We start from the raw sequence: 20,376 nt of genomic DNA on the forward strand, positions 1-20,376 counted from the left end.
CCTACTAAATAAACCAACCGACCAGTGTTTACACCTCATCCCCATAGGGCGAAATCACCTCGAGATGGAAGCACTTTCCCTTCCAAAATCAACAATTACACTGTTTGCACCCGTTATCGCAAGGCGACTGGTCATGCTTGATAGAGCAGTAAAAGCCTAATCAGTTGCCACAAGGTTCCTTGGTTTTCCCTGTCTTTTCCCCTCCTAGGGATTTGTTGCCACGAGGTGATTTCAGTTCTGAGTGCGAGAGAAGTACCATTTTGCCACAAGGTGTTTTGATCCCTCGGGTAAGCGGCCTAATGTCACTCAACACCCCACTCTCTCCCCTCCCCAGGATTGAGGTGCTAGAGTTTAGTAGGCTAGGTAGATGAGTTAAAATAGAAACACATGTACTAAATGTAGTAAATGTACACGTGTAAATAAATCTGTCTTTGAACTTATTCACCTGTGTGAGCGTGTTATAGTGTTAGCGTGTTGTACCTTTGTCCTCGTGTGAATGAGAAGAACGTATATGTGTATCATTAGAAATTTGTGTCGCCCGTAGCTGTGACACAGCAGAGCACACATGACAGGCATCTTAATTGTGTCGGACAACGCACCGGAGAAAACACTTTTATTTAGGAAAAAGTGGGTTCTTTTGTGGTTTCTAAGGTCGGCTTAGTGCGGGTGCGTACTAGATGTGGAAAAAAAAAAACCCACACACACAACGAGAGGTAGATTAGATAACACCTGACCAACGAGAGCCAGAATATTATACGAGAAAATTCTCCTCGAAAAAAATCAAAGAGGAGCGGACTGATAGACGATAGTTATAAACAGTGTTAAAAGCGGATCGCTCTGGCTAAAGTGATATAAAACCAACATAATTCCTGCATCGCAGACTCCAACTCAACTTCCGCTGGGGCTTGGTGTTGAAAGCTGCAGCAAGGTGTGATAAGGTAGACAGTGCAAAATGACTGCCAAGCTGCAGCCTGCAAATACAAGTACACCCGACTCCATGGCGTCTCAAGATAACTTTTTCAAGACATACACGAAGGCCTCTCAGACCAGAAGATTACGACTGTACATTGCTTACGGCACTAGGATAAGAAAGGTGTTAAATCCTGTAGATTACAACATAAAAGTGTGCGGGAAATTTTAAAAAGTTACAGGTACTTCACGCGGGGCTACTCCCGATGACTTTGCAACAAGTATTCGTGAGTTGTCTCCCTTGAACGTCGCCTATGAAAAGACCCGGAAAAGATATTTGTTTATGTTACTGCGCTTCAGGTGAGATATGACATTATTTAAGAAAAAAATAATTCATTTAATAGTTCATTTATCATTTCAATGAAATTTTCTTGTCTGAGGTTATAGAGTATTCTCTACTTATGAATAAACTAGAAGTATAGAACCTAAATACCAACTCGATCTTACATCCTTTCTAATTAATCGAATTCAGAGAATCAGTGTAAACAGCCTAATGCCTGATCCCTCTAGAAGTAGGTTTAAGCGTTTTGAGAGTCTTGTCATGGTCTCCGAACATCTCTGCCACAAACAAAAATCATTTGCAAGAAATCTTACCATCTGCCAAGAATCAAACATTTCTAGATCCTCATACCAGAAAGCTTTTCTATATAGCCCATATATTTAATCAACCCATGACTACGCCTTTACACTCTGGGATTCCTTTTGTAAGTGTCCAAAGGAGAGCAACTAAAGCAGCTTTACTAGAAACGAAAATAAGTTTTGATGACTGTTGGCTTTGATCACTGCTAAAATTCAATAAAAGCATTTTTATGAATACTTTTTTAAAAAAGGCACACTTCTCTAAACTCATAAATCCATTCTAAGAATTGACCAATTTAATTGAAATACTCAAAAAGCGTTCTTTATCTCTAGCAGACGAACTGTCTAAATTTGTTCCAACAAAAATTACTGAAGTACCCATACCACAACATACGATCATTTGCTGAGGCCTCGTAGTCACCAATTGGTAAGCTTAGCACTAGGACATGCTTATTGATTTAAAGTAAAAAAAATACGTGAGATACTTTTTGATTTCAGAAGCCCCTGTCAATATGTATTAATAGCTACTAGTTTTGTACATATTCCCCTCAACTCTCTGTTAATGTCATACCTCATTAGTAACTTAGCTTTTTCTTCCCCTGTACAGGCTAAGGGCTGGATAAATTAAAGCATGCTTTGCATATTCTACTAACTTTATAAATACAGAATTTTATCGTCACTGTCACTTTGTTTATCTCACTAACAATGATCAGGTGATAACAGTCACATTTTCCAAATTTTTAGTGATTCTTGACTGCTTTACTTTAGAAAAAACTCTTCTTTCTTTTTCAGCCAGTACTTTATTTGCAAGAGATTTTCCTGATATTTCTGTGCCTACTTGTCATGGCAACTGGAGGCTTGCAAGATGTACCAATGGTGATAACAGTCTCTGATGCCAATAATCAGTTTGGTTTTGAGCTTTTTCGTAAATGTGGAGCAGACAGAAAAGATGACAATCTCTTTCTGGCACCATTTAGTATCAGCACAGCACTGGCAATGACACAGCTAGGTGCAGGTGGGGCCACTGCTGCAGAGATTGCAAAGGCCTTAAAATGGCCTTCACAAGAGAGGCCGCTGAAGGGTTTTGGCAGCTATTTGTCTCTTATGTCATCAGCTGCTGTGGCACATAAGGGAAATAGCTATATATTATTAGGGGCACAACGTATTTTTGTCAGACAGTCTCTGACACTGAAGCAGAAGTTTAATTCAGATGCCCAGCAGTACTTTGGCGCAGATGCCAAGACAGCAGACTTCCAATCAAATGCTGAGAAAGAACGTGAGAGCATCAACACATGGGTATCAGAGAAGACCCAGGGCAAAATCAAGGATTTACTGCCTGCTGGCTCACTCGACTCACTCACAGCCATGGTGCTAGTTCAGGCCACGTACTTCAAAGGATTCTGGCTGCATCAGTTTTACCCTAGGAGGACAGTGAAAAGTTACTTCAGAGGAACTAAAGGTAAAGTGGAAGTGGACATGATGAGTCAAAAAGCAAAATTTCCTTATGCTCGATGTGAAGAGCTGTCATGCTCTGCTATTGAACTACCTTATGACAGAGGAGATGGGTCTGATCTCTATGACCTCAGCATGCTCATTCTGTTGCCTGATGAGGATGATGGCTTGGCAGCTCTGGAGGCAAGCTTGACAGCAAGTGATCTTGCTAAGCTAAGGAGCTCAATGACAACAAGAGGCAAAGTAAGGCGCCATCTTTCCCTTCCCTTCAACAATAGTTGGGAAGTGTAAGAAACAATAAAATAAACACAAAATTAGTGCCTAATCTGGACTTTCTGAAAATTTTGTAATAAAATCTCCCACAGCCAAACCTGACATAAACATAAGTCATGATACTTACAGCTGACAGCAGTATTGAGATAAAAGGAGGATTTAAAAAAAAATATTATCTATGATAGCAGCTAAAGTGAATTATTTTAAGCTGAAGTAGTGTTTGCTGTTTATATAATATAATAATGATAATGCATATTTTGTAAAGCTCAAGTTTCCATCATAAAGATGCTTAGTATACAAAAGCAAAAAAATCAGATAAGAAACCAAAAGGGACATGATGGAAAAGGGAGAAAGGGGTATACAATGAAACAGAAGAAGAGAGTATGGTACTATCAAGTGGGTTGAGAGTTGAGCTGATCAATCACCAACTGTCCAAACACAGTTTTCCGCAGTATAAGATCACATAGCAGAAGTTTTATTGAAAGTTTAAAGTACATTATAGATCAATATCAACTGTTCTGTAGAATGAAAAGTTGTTTCATGGAAATGCAGCATATAGATAAACCTTTTGCAATTTTTTTACATTCATGTTTAAATTTTGTAAACACATTAATGTAATATTATTAGATTACTTAATGACAGTCATGGATGCTGTCAATACAGCAGGTTCACTTCGAGCAATAAACAAGTGGGATGTTTAGTATTGACCTTCTTTTGGTTGCTCAGCCTCATGGTTAGATTTCCTTACTGCCTTTGCTTGTTTCATGCAGTCTAAGAAAATATGTATTTGTATGCATGTGTATTTGCATGTATGCACATCTATTGGTGCTGATGTGGTTTACCATCTGTTTTTGAACATTTAGGTAAACTTGCAGTTACCACGCTTTTCCATGGAAAGCAGTTTGGAATTGAAGGAGGTGTTGATCAGTCTGGGTATGGTGAATGCATTTTCTGAGAACAATGCTGACTTCACAGGCTTGGTGGAGCAGCTAAGTGAAGACCTGTACCTTTCAGAAGTCTATCATAAGGTACAGAACCTTTGACAATACTTATTATAGTATGTGTGTGTGTTTGCTTTTAAGATGCTGCACTCTTTTATTTTGTTCTTTATCCTTACATGCTTTACAGACAGTGATATTGCTTTACTTAACTTTCAAAACATTAATTGTTTCCACTATCTTATGGTATTATAGTTAGCCCTTTTTGAAACTGCACATTCTTCTTTTTATTCGTACTTTATTAATTGGTTGGCATACTTTACATGTACACCCAGTTAATGTTGTTATCCCACTTTCTGCCTGTATGACATTATTCATCACCACTAGATTCATTGAAAGTAAAATCATCACAGAGTCAAACTGCACATTTTTCCTTTTTTAATACTGTATTATTTGGCTTACTTCACCTGTACACTGTAAAACTAATTAATGTTGTCCCAATTTTTGCTTGTATGACATCATTCATCACTGCTAGATACATTGTTAGCAGATTCATCACATATTTTCCAGATATTTTGGATGGAGTAATATGATGGTGGAGGGGACACAATTTTCTTAACATCTCTCTCTTTACTATTCCTAGAGGCTTGTACTCATGAGAAGTGAAATGTTTCAGGCATTGTACTGCTGACATTTAAGAAAGTTGAAACAGATTTGACCTGGCATGGAGTCACAGAAAGCCTAATGATTCTTTCCTTTAATTGTGGTAGACCAAAATGACAATTTCAGTCTTTTGCTGATCAGCAACTGGGCATTTTTTACCCAATGACTATCTACTGTTTATGGCGAGAACTGCATTCTAAAGTGGAATAAATTATCTATAAATCTACATACCATCAAATTTTCTTCTGTCGTAGTTTTGCAATGAAATTTTTATCATTAGTCCATTCACATCGATTGCTAAGTTTTAGTGTTGCCAGCATTCTGGAGATTAATACATTTGAAGGGTTCTGATGCTGGGAGTCTTAAATTGCTGTTTTCACTTCATTGATATTCACAGATATGCTGTGGTGTGTGATATACACAGTGACATCCTTTTCTTTAATAGATTTCAAAAGTTTGTCCCATTTACCTTTATTAATATTTGTTTTCTGCTTGAGATGCGATGGACCATAAGAATACCTTTGCACAGTTTTTCAATTCTTTTAAGTCCTGTGTTTTATATGTAAGCCTTGGTGGAGATCACTGAAAAAGGGTCAGAAGCTGCTGCAACAATATATCTTTAGGCTTATGTTCATCTGATTTGAAACTGAGGATTTTAGCTTCAGTCTGCTGTTTCTGATAAGAACATTTCAAGTTTTTCTACTTTATATTTGACAATAAAAGTCTCTACCTTAGGTCTGTGATTCACACAATACATTCAATAACATGTTCACTATTTTATTATAATTTTTCCTGTCAATTTTTTTGTCAGTTTGCCATGCTGAATTTTGACAGTCTTGCTGTTTAGTTATCCCTTTTTCTCTAAGCTGAGGTGTAAATAACTTTTGTGTTGGATATGAGGAAATCACTACAGGGCTCCCTTCAGTCTCTCTCTGTGAGGCAGATTTTTCAGGGTGGTCCCTTGCTCTGAGATTCCCTCACTGGGAAAATCTTAAAGCTGAGACAGATGCAGTGAACACTCAGATTAGGTGAATGCAGCATCTTTAATTCTTTAAGAACTTATGACCAGTGCCAGCAAAACAGCGTGGGACATATTAGTATGATATCAGGTTTAGTTTCCACCTTTCTGTCTTTCACACACATACACAATGCAACCATTTATGGTGTAAAAGGAAGATCAAATAGGGTATACTGACTTAAGGAAGGTAAGCTCTTTCTATACAGATTTTATAAACAGATCTTGCACATAAATCTGTAACTCATGATGGGAAGATTTTGGGACAAGTATAAGTGACTATATTTTAGGCATGACATGTGGAAGGCAGATCACAGCCCTCATGCACCTTCCAGTGCCTTTACTCCCCATTTCTACTGAACATATACTGAGTAGGCTAGTTCTCCAGGTGCGGACCCAAGAAGACCTCAAACCTTTCTCCTCAATAACTAAGTGTTCTCACCACATGCTATAGTTCCTCTAAAGCAGGGGTCTCAAACTCATATTAGCATGTGGGCCGCAGTGGAAAGTAACAGCCAGTCAGCGGGCCACACCACGAAAAGAAAATGTTTTTTCATTAAATTTTACGAACACTACTGTCACTAAAATAAAGTTTTTATAATTATTAATTACATTTAGTGTAGTTTATTACATGCACAGGCAGTTTAGTTTATTAAAATAAGTTGACGTTGTCTCTGTCACTAATAACGGGGGTAATTTTCACTGCGGGAGTTAATCACCAAGCACAACATACATATACACTGCGGACGTGGCCGAGGGCCGCACAAAAATGTTTCGCGGGCCGCATTCGGCCCGCGGGCCGCGTGTTTGAGACCCCTGCTCTAAAGTAAAGGGTAGACAAAATTATTTGACTTCTCTATTTTCTGTGTTAGGGCAATGCATCCTCTAAGCTCAAAATGCACGTCATTTGCAGTTAACGAAATGTTTAAACCAGGAAATGCATTGTAATGGTAGATCGTATGCTTGAAGTAAATGTATGCATGAGGGAACATTCTGTTCATTTTCAGGCTTTTGTGGAAGTAAATGAAGAAGGAACAGAAGCCGCTGCAGCAATAGGATCTCGTTTATTTAGATGCCCGCAAAAAAATTGATCTTTTTGTGGTTGATCATCCATTTCTCTTCTTTATCATCGACAGAAGAGCTGACATTATTCTGTTCATGGGCCGCCTAGTTAATCCTGCTCATTCTGAAAAGGATGGGAATCAGGAATTGTGAAAGCATGAATACTACTATCTGTTCATCACCTGTAGGCATACATTACAAATTGTCGTTTATGTCATTTATTGCAATAATAAATCAAGATGGCCGCTCCTCGTTGTGCGACGTCTGCAGCTCTCAACTCGAATTCAAATTTTCTACATAAAGTATCTTCTCCTATATTATTGGCCTTGACAGAAATCCCTGCATTTCATCAATTATTTAGATTGAGCGCAGAGAGTTCGTCTTGTTTATTTTGAAGGGAGCGCATATTCAACAAGGTGATAGCTGATAATGGATGTCAGCACCCTCTTCTCTTCAGTCTGTGTTTGATTCCTCCTGAGTCCTTGTGCCTTTATATTTGGGATGGTGATGGCTGCTGGCACGAAGGACCTCTGGTAGGAAGTTTTCCGTACACGTGGCACTTTATAGTGCCTGCCTGAGGGCAACAGCTGGAAGTTGGGATGGAGAGGGTGCGTTATGTCAGAAATGATGTTATGTGCCATCTTTCTGACTGCATGTCTGAAGTCAGAACTACAAGTCAGAAAGTGGCAGCTGTGATATACCAATAATTTTACAGGTGGATGACTCTGGCCAGCCTTGCCTTGTCTTTGACCAGGAGGTGACCATACCAGGCAGCGATGTTGAATGAGAGGATGCTCTCAACAAGAGACCTGTACACAGTCTCAATCACCCTAGAGCTGACGTTGAAGCTGCGGAGTCTCCTCAGAAGGTACAGCCGTTGCTGGGCCTTTTTGTACACTTGGTTCACATGATCACTAAAGGAGAGCCTCCCGTTGATCACTGTACCAAGGTACCTAAACACCGCAGCCCTCTGCACCTGCTGTCCCTTGATTTGGATTAGTTGGGAGAGAGGAGATGTACCATCTCTTCCTTCAAATGCTCTTCCAAAGGCCATCTCCGTTTTTTCAACGTTCAGTTCAGCTCCAGAAAGCTGCGGTCAAACCACTCGTCCAGTTCCCCCACGCAGGCCAGGTAGTGTGACAGGGACTGCTTGTCTTTCAGGCAGCCCACAAGGGCCATATCATCTACATATTTCACAAGTTTGAGAATAGCACTGTTAATAGTAATCTCATTTGTATATACAGAGAACAGGATGGGGGAAAGCACACATCCCTGAGGGGTACCCATGTTGAGGATCTGCTCATCTGACAGAATCATTCCACTGATAGATTTACTCCTTCAGACGAGCTGCTGGACCCTACAGTACCTGTCGGTGGAACTCTGAGACCCACCCTCTGTGGTCGGTCCTTCAGGAATGATCTGATCCATAGAATTAGACTGGTGTTTACATCCAGGTCTAGTAGGCGCTTTACAAGAAGGTGTGGCTGGACTGTGTTGAAGGCGCTGGAAAAATCCACGAGCAGGACCCGAACATAGGTGCCAGAAGTGTCCAAGTGTTGTATGATAACATTTAAAAGCGTGAGAGCTGCATCAGACACCCCTCTACGTGGCTTGTAGGCAAACTGCAAAGGATCCAGGCGATCAGCCATGGTGGGGATTAACAATCTTCCCACAACCTTCTCCAAACACTTGGCCACAACAGACGTGAGAGCCACAAGTTTGTAGCATTAGGCTTCTTTGGCACAGGTATGGATTGCTGATGCTCGCCACACGCGGGAGACACTATGAGAGTCAAGGGAGAGCTGGAAAAGTCTGGTAAAAACACCACTCAGCTGACTAGCACACTCTTTGAGTACCTTATAATTGCCTCTCACGTGGTCAGGTCCAGGGGCTTTACGCGGGTTTACACGAGAGAGAATTCTGACAACATCTCCCTCACAGATTGTGACAGTGGCAGTGGCTGCCGACAGTGAAGAACAGATATTTGGGTATTCCAGTTTCCTCCTCCCACCCTTCCCCCCCCCGCCCCCAATATTGCGAAATCGCCTCAAGGTGGAAGCACTTTCCTACTAAATAAACCAACCAACCAGTGTTTGCACCTCATCCCCATCCCCCACAGGGCGAAATCACCGCTAGGTGGAAGCACTTTCCCTTCCAAAATCAACAATTACAGTGCTTGCACCAGTTATCGCAAGGCGACTGGTCATGCTTGATAGAGCAGTAAAAGCCTAATCAGTTGCCACAAGGTTCCTTGGTTTTCCCTGTCTTATCCCCTCTCCAAAGACTTGATTGCCGCGAGGTGATTTCAGTTTTAAGTACGATAGAAGTACCATTTTGCCGCAAAGTGTTTTGATCCCTGAGGTAAGCGGCTAAAGTCATTCAACACCCAACTCTCTCCCCTCCCCCACCCCAGGATGTAGGTGCTGGGTTTTAGTAGGCTAGATAGATGAGTTAAAATAGAAACACATGTAGTAGTAAATGTACACGTGTAAATAAATCTGTCTTTGAACTTACGTGTATTAGCGTGTCAGTGTTAGCGTGTTGTACCTTTGTACTCGTGTGAATGAGAAGAACGTATGTGTATCATTATAGAAATTTGTGTCGCCCGTAGCTGTGACACAGCAGAGCACACATGACCATTCATCTTGAGTCGGACAACGCACCGGAGAAAACACTTTTATTTCGGGAAAAAACAGTCTTTTATGGATTCTAAGGTCGGCTTAGCGCGAGTGCGTGCTAGATGGAGGGGGAAAAAAACCAAACCACAATGCGAGGTTTATTAGAATTCAGTGGTTCTCAAAGTGTGCTGCGTGGTCCGCGAGCATAAGTCAGGTGGTCCGCGGCTGACAGTCGTCATATGTTTAAAGTGATGCATTCCTCGCATTAACATTTTAATTACAAAGAACAAGGTACGTAGTTTTATGTCAACTTAAATTATTACTATACTATAGTCACAAGACATTTAATTTTGAATTGTAATGAAACAAATGCGGCAATTTAAATTTGAAATTCATAGTACAGAGTGATTTTTAGGCCTTGGTGGTCCGCCATATTTTTTACTTAATTAAAGTGGTCCGCGGTCCGAAATACTTTGAGAACCACTGGATTAGATAACACACTCGACGAACGAGAGCCAGAATTATACAAGAAAATTCTCCTGGGGAACATCAAAGAGGAACGGACTGATAGATATATACTAGGGCCACAGTGTTAAAAACGGATCACTCTGGCTAAAGTGATATAAAACCAACAGAATTCCTGCATTGCAGACTGCAATTTAACTTCCTCTGGGGCTTGGTGACGAAAACTGCAGCAAGGTGTGACACGGTTGACATTCTTCGTGCAAAATGACTGCCAAGCTGCAGCTTCCTACATGGCGACTCAAGATAACATTTTTAAGACATCATCGAACGCCTCAGACCAGAAGATTACGACTGTACATTGCTTACGGCTGTAGGATGAGAAAGGTGTTAAATCATGAAGATTACAACATAACAATTTGTGGGAAATTATTTTTAAAAAATTACAGGCGTTTCACGCGGGGCTACTCCCAATGACTTTGCAACAAGTATTTGTGAGTCGTCTCCCTTGACCGTCGGCTATGACAAGACCCGGAAAAGATATTTGTGTTTATGTTACTGCGCTTCAGGTGAGATAATGCATCATTTAAGAAAAAAATTAATTCATTTAATAGTTCTTTTATCACTACAAGGAATTGTTTTTCTCTGACGTTATAAATTATTCTCTACTTATGAGTAACTAGAAGTATACAAACTAAATAACAGGAACGCAAAATTGATCTTATGCTTTCTAGTTAATCGAATTCAGAGAATCAGTGTAAACAGCCAAATGCCGGACCCTCTATAAGTAGGTTTAGGCGTTGCTTTTTTCTTATGACATCTTTTATTCTTTGTCTATATCAATGATCTTCCCAATCCACATACCCAACCCTGGGAAATGTTTGCAGACGACACAAAATACACACAAACCACAGACCGAGCCACTTGCCATTCTACAGCTAAGTACAAATAATCTTCATACTTGGACAGAATTAAATCAAATGCCACTCATCCTTCAAAAAAGGGGCTATGCTTTTAACAATTTGGCAGAAAAGATGATTCTAGCCATCTAATTTTCAAGTATCCATATCCGCACCATCCATAATGGAAATGCAGTGTCACAACTTTTTACTCTTATATGTGTTACAATAGACAGCTTGTCATGGTCTCCGAACAACTCTGCCTCAAATAAAAATCATTTGCAAGAAATCTTACCATCTGCCTAGAATCAATCATTTCTAGATCCTCTTACCAGAAAGCTCTTCTATATAGCCCATATATTTAGTCAACCCTTGACTATGCCTTCACACTCCGGGATTCCTCTTGCAAGTGTCTAAAGGAGAGCAACTAAAGCAGCTGTACTAGAACCGAAAATACGTTTTGAATGACTGTTGGCTTTGATCACTGTCGAATGGAGTAAAATTCAATAAAAGTATGTTTATAAATTTAAAAAATGCACTCTTCTCTTTACTCAATATCGCCATTCGAAGAATTGACCCATTCAAAATTTAAATACTGAGAGAGCATGTTTTGGAATAGCCTCCCTCTTCATCTCTAAATTGCTTCCAACAAAAATTTCTGAAGTAACCATACCACAACATATTATCATTCACTAAGGCCTCGTAATCAACAATTGGTAAGCTTAGCACTAGGACATGCTTACAGATTTAAAGTAAATAAAAAAAAACATGAGATACTTGTTGATTTCAGAAGACCTGTACATATGTATATTAATATTTACCAGATTTGAACATATTTCCATCAACTGTCTGTTAATGTCCAACCTTACTTTATATTAGTAACTTAGCTTTTTCTTCCCTGTACAGACTAAGCGCTAGATAAATAAAAGCATGCTTCTACTACCCTTATAAATACAGAATTTCATTGTCACTGTCGCTCTTTTTATCTCACTAACAATGATCAGGTGATAACAGTTACATTTTCCAAATTTTCAGTGATTCTTTACTGCTTTTCCTCAAAAATAAATCTTCTTTTTTTCAGCCAGTACTTTATTTGCAAGAGATTCTCCTCATATTTCTGTGCCTACTTGTCATGGCAACTGGAGGCTTAAAAGATGCACCAGAGGTGATAGCAGTCTCTGATGCTAATACACAGTTTGGTTTGGAGCTTTTTCGTAAATGTGGAGCAGACAGAAAAGATGAAAATCTCTTTCTGGCACCATTTAGTATCAGCACAGCACTGGCAATGACACAGCTGGGTGCAGGTGGGGCCACTGCTACAGAGATGGCAAAGGCCTTAAAATGGCCTTCACAAGAGAGGCCGCTGAAGGGTTTTGGCAGCTGTTTGTCTCTTATGTCATCAGCTGCTGAGGTGCCTAAGGGAAATAGCTATATATTATCTGGAGCACAACGTATTTTTGTCAGACAGTCTCTGACACTGAAACAGCAGTTTAATTCAGATGCCCAGCAGTACTTTGGTGCAGATGCCAAGATAGCAGACTTCCAATCAAATGCTGAGACAGAACGTAAGAACATCAACACATGGGTATCAGAAAAGACCCAGGGCAAAATCAAGGATTTGCTGCCTGCTGGCTCACTCAACGCACTCACAGCCATGGTGCTCGTTCAGGCCACGTACTTCAAAGGATTCTGGCTGCATCAGTTTGACCCTAAGAAGACAACGAAAAGTTACTTCAAAGGCACTAAAGGTAAAGTGGAAGTGGACATGATGAGTCAACAAGCCAAATTTCCTTATGCTCGATTTGAACAGCTGTCATGTTCTGCTGTTGAACTACCATATACCAGAGGAGATGGGTCTGATCGCTATGACCTCAGCATGCTCATTCTGTTGCCTGATGAGGATGATGGCTTGGCAGCTCTGGAGGCAAGCTTGACAGCAAGTGATCTGGCTGAGCTAAGGAGCTCAATGACAACAAGAGGCAAAGTAAGGCGCCATCTTTCCCTTCCCTTCAACAATAGTTGGGAAGTGTAAGAAAAAATAAAATAAACATAAAATTCAGGCCTGCTATGGACTTTCTGAAAAAATCATATAAGCAAGCAAAAGGGACATAGTGGAAAAAAGAGAAAGGGGTATACAATGAAACAGAAGAAGAGATTATAGTACTATCAAGTGGGTTGAGAGTTGAGCTGATCAATCACCAACATTGTTTTCTGCAGTATAGAAAGATCTCATAGCAGAAGTTTTATTGAAAGTTTAAAGTACATTATAGATCAATATCATGGTTATAAATTAAACTGTTCTGTAGAATGAAAAGTTTCACGGAAATGCAGCATATAGAGAAAGCTTTTTTAAAAATTTTGTTTTTACATTTAAACACTTAATGTCATAAAGATTAGATTACCTAATGACAGTCAGTAAAGCTGGTTTAGTTCCAGCAATAAACAAATGGGATGTTTAGTATTGACCACATTTTGTTGCTCAGCTGATGGATTGATTTCCTTGCTGCCTTTGCTTGTTTCATGCAGTCTAAGAAAATATGTATTTGTATGCATGTGTATTTGCATGTATGCACATCTATTGGTGCTGATGTGGTTTACCATATGTTTTTGAACATTCAGGTAAACTTGCAGTTGCCACGCTTTTCCATGGAAAGCAGTTTGAAATTGAAGGAGGTGTTGATCAGTCTGGGTATGGTGAATGCATTTTCTGAGAACAATGCTGACTTCACAGGCTTGGTGGAGCAGCTAAGTGAAGACCTGTACCTTTCACAAGTCTATCATAAGGTACAGAACCTTTGACAATACTTATTATATTATGTGTGTTTGTGCTTTTAAGATGCTGCACTCTTTTATTTCATTCTTTATGCTTACATGCTTTACAGTGGTATTGCTTTATTTAACTTTGAAATCATTGTTTCCTCTATCAGTCTATCTTATGGTATTATAGTTAGCCCTTTTTGAAACTGCACATTCTTCTTTTTTATTGTACTATATTAATTGGTTGGCTTACTTCACATGTACACCCAGTTAATGTTGTTATCCCATTTTCTGCCTGTATGACATTATTCATCACCACTAGATTCATTGAAAGTAAAATCATCACAAAGTCAAACTGTGCATTTTTCTTTTTTTTAATGCTGTATTAATTATTTGGCTTACTTCACAACTAGTTAATGTTGTCGTCCCACTTTCTGCTTGTTTGACATTTTTCATCATTGCTAGATACATGAAAGCAGATTCATATTTTCCACATATTTTGGATGGAGTAATATGATGGTGGAGGAGGCAAAATTTTCTTAACATCTCTCTCTTAACTATTCCTAGAGGTTGGTACCCATGAGAAGTGAAATGTTTCAGGCATTGTACTGCTGACATTTGAGACAGTTGAAACAGATTTGACTTTTGTTTGTTTATTATGTGGTATTGAGTCACAAGAAGCCTAATGATTCTTTCCCTTATTCCTGGCAGACCAAAATGCCAATTTCAGTAGGGCCTGAATATCTTTTGCTGATCAACACCTGGACGTTTTTTTACCCAATGACTATCTACTGTTTTGGGCAAGAACTTCATTCTAAAGTTAAATAAATTCATCTTTAAAGCTATATACAATCATAATTCTTTGGTCATAGTGTTGCAATGAAATCTTTATCATTCGTTCTTTCACATCGATTGCTAAGGTGTGGTGTTGCCAGCATTCTGGAGATTAATACATTTGAAGCGTTCTGATGCTGAGAGCCCTAAAGGTCTAACTGCTGTTTTCACTTCGTTGATATTTCCAGATGTGCTTTGGTGTGCGATGTACACAGTGACATCCTTTCCTTTAATAGATTTCAAAAGTGCCCTTTACTCCCCATTTCTACTGAACACATATACTGGGTAGGCTAGTTCTCCAGGTGCAGACTCAAAAAGACCTCAAACCAAAGCCCTTCTACTCCATAACTAAGTGCTCTCACCAGGTACTGTAGATCCTCTAAAGTAAAGGGAAGACAAAATTGTTTGACTTCTTTCTCTATTTTCTGTTTGGGTGGATGGGCAATACATCCTCTAAGCTCAAAATGCGCAATGTCATTTGCACTAAAGGAAATGTTTAAACCAGGAAATGCATTGTAATGTCAGATCGTATACGTGAAGTAAATGTATGCATGAGGGATCATTCTGTTCATTTTCAGGCTTTTGTGGAAGTAAATGAAGAAGGATCAGAAGCCGCTGCAGCAACAGGAGCTGTTGTAATGCTGCGCAGCATGCCTATGATTATTCCTTTTGTGGTTGATCATCCATTTCTCTTCTTTATCATCGACCGAAGAGCTGACATTGTTCTGTTCATGGGCCGCCTAGTTAATCCTGCTCATTCTAAAAGGGCTGGGAATCAGGAACTGTGAATGTGTGACTAAAAACATTCATTTTCATGCTTAAACAGAAAAATTATCACATCTTTATTCAATTCTTATCATTGTGAAAGATAACTCCATGTTGTTAATGTGATTTTTATTTCTTATGTTTGTTTTCCAGTGGAGTGTGATTATACTGCATTATACTGCAATCCTTTGTATATGTATCGCGATGGTCCAAGCTGATAAGATGGGTCTTGCATAATTTATATCTTTACTTACAGACATGACCAGTCTTTAAGTGACTTAAAGGGTCAACATGAATTCCATACTTCTACCTGCAATCGAGAGCTTGGCAAAGGGGTTTTTTTGGTTACCACGCTCTCATACAACTTTCAAAACTGTGAGGGCATTCTGAGGAGCTGACAAAAAGCTGACAGTATCAAAAAGCTGAAAGTATTTTTGGAACAATCAAACACAGATCTTCAGGCTCAAAGAAGCAAATAGGAGTTAGAAACTCAGAAACATTTTTTATATTTATATGCAGGAATACCAGTTCATAATGACATGACTATCACCTTTTGTCCCTTATGACATTGTGTCTTGTCATACCCATGCTTCTCTGCTCAGTCATGCTTGCATCACGACGCCTGTCCTTTCACTCAACACCAAACTAAACAAATTTGCCACCACAGGCCCTGTGTATTTTAATCCAACAAAAGTACTCCTCTTTTCTTTCTCACACTCCCTCATATACTCACACCCATAGCGAGTTTCCTGATTACAAATACAAGGGACGGAGGCTTCTGCTTTTACTACTCCGTTACCTTCTCTCTTCTCACATCAGAGTACAACCATCACCATCTAGTCTGAGTTCTGACAGGTAGCACATTAACAGAATACAATATCGTTTGTATCTTGCAGTTCTTTAGGTGATTAAGGTGAGGAACTGGTAGGACTGACTGCCTCAAGGTTTAATATGCCACCCTACCCCATTGCCTTGCTGGGGAGTGTTCAGGCTTTCACTAAAATGTCGATTCTCGCAGCTCTGCCGAACAAGCTATGGTGACAGGTAGTCGCTGTCACCTTGACATCCTTGGAAAACATATTCCAAAGGAGAGGAACATTGGTCATCGATTTTTACTTTCATCACAGCTAGGAAGGAACACCTAAGCATTACACTTGCAGATGTTGAGTTTCAGGTCTGTATAATATAAAATTTCCAGGCCCAAGGTAGACGGGCCTTGGGTGGGAAGCATAGTCAGCGGCATTATATTGTCGCTGGACACTCTTGGAGTTGGAAGCCGCTGGACACCGAGGACTTATCCCCCATGAAGGTGTAGATTGATGAAGGACCTTCGTGCATTGACATTTATGTGTCACAAGAGATTGCATTATTAATGACAGTGAATTGACAGTGAAGAGGTAGGTATGAGAGGCGATATTGGTTTGGTTGGTTTATTTAGTAGATAGTGTATATCTGGGGCCACTCTGTGAACCGAGATCAAGGATGGGGGCCCGCCCCTGGCGCTGCAGCATCTAAGTGAGAGGTCAAAGGTGCTTTATTTCATAGTTACTTAACAACACAGTGAAACTTTCTCTTCCAGTTTCTCCATCACCAAACAAACAACTACATCGGGAGGATGATGAAAAAGACGAGGTTACCATGAGAAAGATCATTCAGTTTAGAGACAGTGTCCGTGCGGTGCGGTGGGTCTGTGCAGTGCAGTGGGTGGATGGGCGAGTAGGATATAGGATACATAGGGAGGAAAGTGCCTACGGGAAGTGGGGGTTGGTAGTTTGACTCCGACAACCGTAACCAAAGAAGGTGCCCTCTAAAGCCACCTCGGAATTGTTCTTATCATGCGCTATTTGTATTGAAGGAAGCTGTCACATATGCTGTTGTATATATTTTTGTGGTGGCTGCCTCAATAGTTTTTCGAATCATTACATGGTTATATTTCAATGTCTTTTTTTAAGGAGCTTCGTGTAAAGTATATTTGTTTCACGATGAAGAAGGGAGGATGAAAGTTTATAGATGTGTTATGACACAAATGTTAACTTAGTTTGTCTAGGTTTTATTAAACTGCTCCATTTCTTGACACCCACAATCCAGGCACAGGCAGATTATGTTGGCCCTGTTTTGGTTTAGAGGCCAGTGACTGTGATGGCAGCAACTTCCACCCATGGAACGGAATGCATTGTTGCTGCCCACCTGACAAGAGGGGAAGTGTGTGTGTGTGTGGGAGGAATGATAGTTCAATCTGGAAGACTCGACAGGGTGGGATTTCATGGGAACTAAACTGTCGGGGTTGGGAGGTAAAGACCGACAGCTTTATGAGCTGTTTAGACGAGCCAGCAGTCAAGTTGCCGAATGTTTGACACACGCTTAATTTTCCTCTTCCTTTTTCTCGAGTCCTTGGAGCAAAGAAAGTTTTGACGGTTTGACCTTAGAGTTTAACATCTTTTCACACCACACTCTCCTACCTGTCGCACACTGTATTCTATACTTGGAAAGCCGAGATATGCTGCATTTTGTTTGTTTTGTAAGTACAGTATTTTTTAAATTTATGTTTCTATAATGACCTTTGTATTGGCAAATAGCATTTGACAAAGCAGGAACATCAGTATCGATGAGAGTGACTAGGAACCTTCTCAAATTGACTCACAATGAAGTTTAATTGTGAGAAAAGCTCATAAATATAGCATTACAGTCAGCAGGTAAAATGACCATATTGCCTTTATTATATTACAATTCAGACCAAAATTATACATATATATTTTTATCATTGTCACAAAACCCTCTCCTTTTGATCTACTTAAATATTAAAAGTTTATATCAGTTACTGCTGGTTAATGTCTTTACAACATTTGTTTTATCTTCTAAAACTGAGCAAGTATTTTAATGGATAGTGACTGATGGGAGTCTTGGCAAGAACAATCCATTTCGACTGAATTGTCTACTTTTTGTGAGTGGTAAAGCCTGCAAAGCACCACTGCTGTAATTTTAAGGCAATTGATGCACCAGGTGTTGTATGGGCATATATTACTCAAGCAGACAGTGTTGTGTTTGTGTAATGCTCGACACTGTTTCTTGTACACAGCTAATAGCCACCTTTAATACCTGCATTAAGGTGTTACTTTGTACTCTACACAGCAAATATTAACACACCTGCAATAGGCTATTGTATACACAACTCATATATACCTTTATTACACATGCAATAGACTATTACATAGTATTGTGTGCACAGCTAATAGAGACCTTTATCACACCTGCAATAGACTGTTGCATTGTAAAGTTGTTGGAAATGAACATTATATTGTCTTTAGGCTCTAGTCATTTTTCTAATCTGCTTTGACATCACTGCTGACCTAACATTTCTGACTCTGGGGATTTTTTGCTATGAATCAGGGTGCTACAAGTTTGATCCTTTAATGTGGTTTTTCCTTATTTACTCACGTGTAAACAATTTTATGGTCAAGTAGTGATGTAAATCCTTGTGCACTTGTCCTAATGTTTGCAATCTTAATTACGTTACTGAATAAAATGTAGATATTGACAATCAAATTGTAAACATATATATTGGGCAAATAATTTACTATTACAGTGACAAGCGGCCTGGAGAGTTCTCTGACCCAGGTCCGTGGCTGGCTTTCGGCGGTCCTTGCCTGGGCGTCGGGGGGGTTTCTTCGGGTACTCAAGTTTCCTCCTCCCTCCCTGCCCCCAATAGTGCGAAATCACCTCAAGGTGGAAGCACTTTCCTACTAAATAAACCAACCAACCAGTGTTTACACCTCATCCCCATCCCCCACAGGGCAAAATCACCTCGAGATGGAAGCACTTTCCCTTCCAAAATCAACAATTACAGTGCTTGCACCCATTATCGCAAGGCGACTGGTTATGCTTGATAGAGCAGTAACAGCCTAACCCAGGGGTCTCAAACACGCGGCCCGCGGGCCGAATGCGGCCCGCGAAACATTTTTGTGCGGCCCTCGGCCACGTCCGCGGTGTATATGTATGTTGTGCTTGGTGATTAACTCCCGCAGTGAAAATTACCCCCGTTATTAGTGACAGAGACAACGTCAACTTATTTTAATAAACTAAACTGCCGGTGCATGTAATAAACTACACTAAATGTAATTAATAATTAAAAAACTTTATTTTAGCATTTAACTGAGTGACAGTAGTGTTCGTAAATTTAATGAAAAAACATTTTCTTTTCGTGGTGCGGCCCGCTGACTGGCTGTTACTTTCCACTGCGGCCCACATGCTAATATGAGTTTGAGACCACTGGCCTAACCAGTTGCCACAAGGTTCCTTGGTTTTCCCTATCTTATCCCCTCTCCTAGGGATTTGTTGCCACGAGGTGATTTCAGTTCTGAGTGCGAGAAATACCATTTGCCACAAGGTGTTTTAATCCCTCGGGTAAGCGGCTTAACGCCATTCAACACCCCACTCTCTCCCCTCCCCCACCCCAGGATTGAGGTGCTAGATTTTAGTAGACTAGGTAGATGAGTTAAAATAAAGTCACATGCAGTGGTAAATGTACACGTGTAAATAAATCTCTTTACCGGTGTGAGCGTGCTATAGTCTTAGCGTGTTGTACCTTTGTCCTCGTGTGAATGAGAAGAACGTATATGTGTATCATTAGAAATTTGTGTCGCCCGTATAGCTGTGACACAGCAGAGCACACATGACAGGCATCTTAATTGAGTCGGACAACGCACCGGAAAAAACACTTTTGTTTAGGAAAAAGCGGGGTCTTTTGTGGATTCTAAGGTCGACTTAGTGCGGGTGCGTACTAGATGCGAAGAGAAAAAAAAAAAAAAAAAACCCACAACGAGAGGTAGATCAGATAACACACCAGAGCCAGAATTATACGAGAAAATTCTCCTCGGAAAAATCAAAGAGGAGCGGACTGATAGTTATATACAGTGTTAAAAGCGGATCGCTCTGGCTACAGTGATATAAAACCAACAGAATTCCTGCAACGCAGACTCAAGTTCAACTTCCGCTGGTGATTGGTGTGGAAAGCTGCAGCAAGGTGTGATAAGGTAGACAGTGCAAGATAAATGCCAAGCTGCAGCCTGCAAATGTAAGTACACCCGACTCCA

The 20,376-nt window shown here is 40.1% G+C and overlaps 1 protein-coding gene across 2 annotated transcripts; it reads left to right on the forward strand.

The window, feature by feature from the left end:
- The first annotated feature begins 1,146 nt into the window (after positions 1-1,146).
- Positions 1,147-18,829, forward strand: LOC112555710 (serpin B10-like). 2 transcript variants are annotated; one of them, XM_025224209.1, is made up of 6 exons: positions 1,147-1,269; positions 2,341-3,243; positions 4,137-4,301; positions 12,012-12,914; positions 13,550-13,714; positions 15,100-18,829. In XM_025224209.1, exons 2-6 carry the CDS (start codon positions 2,392-2,394, stop codon positions 15,307-15,309), a joined length of 2,295 nt encoding a protein of 764 aa, XP_025079994.1. In that variant the 5' UTR covers positions 1,147-1,269; positions 2,341-2,391; the 3' UTR covers positions 15,310-18,829. The 2 variants fall into 2 exon arrangements, with proteins under 2 accessions (XP_025079994.1, XP_025079995.1); XM_025224210.1 differs by lacking the exon at positions 1,147-1,269 and adding an exon at positions 1,896-1,975.
- The last annotated feature ends 1,547 nt before the right edge of the window (positions 18,830-20,376 follow it).

The sequence above is a fragment of the Pomacea canaliculata genome, linkage group LG14 (assembly GCF_003073045.1).
Source record: "Pomacea canaliculata isolate SZHN2017 linkage group LG14, ASM307304v1, whole genome shotgun sequence".
Lineage (NCBI taxonomy): Eukaryota > Metazoa > Mollusca > Gastropoda > Architaenioglossa > Ampullariidae > Pomacea > Pomacea canaliculata.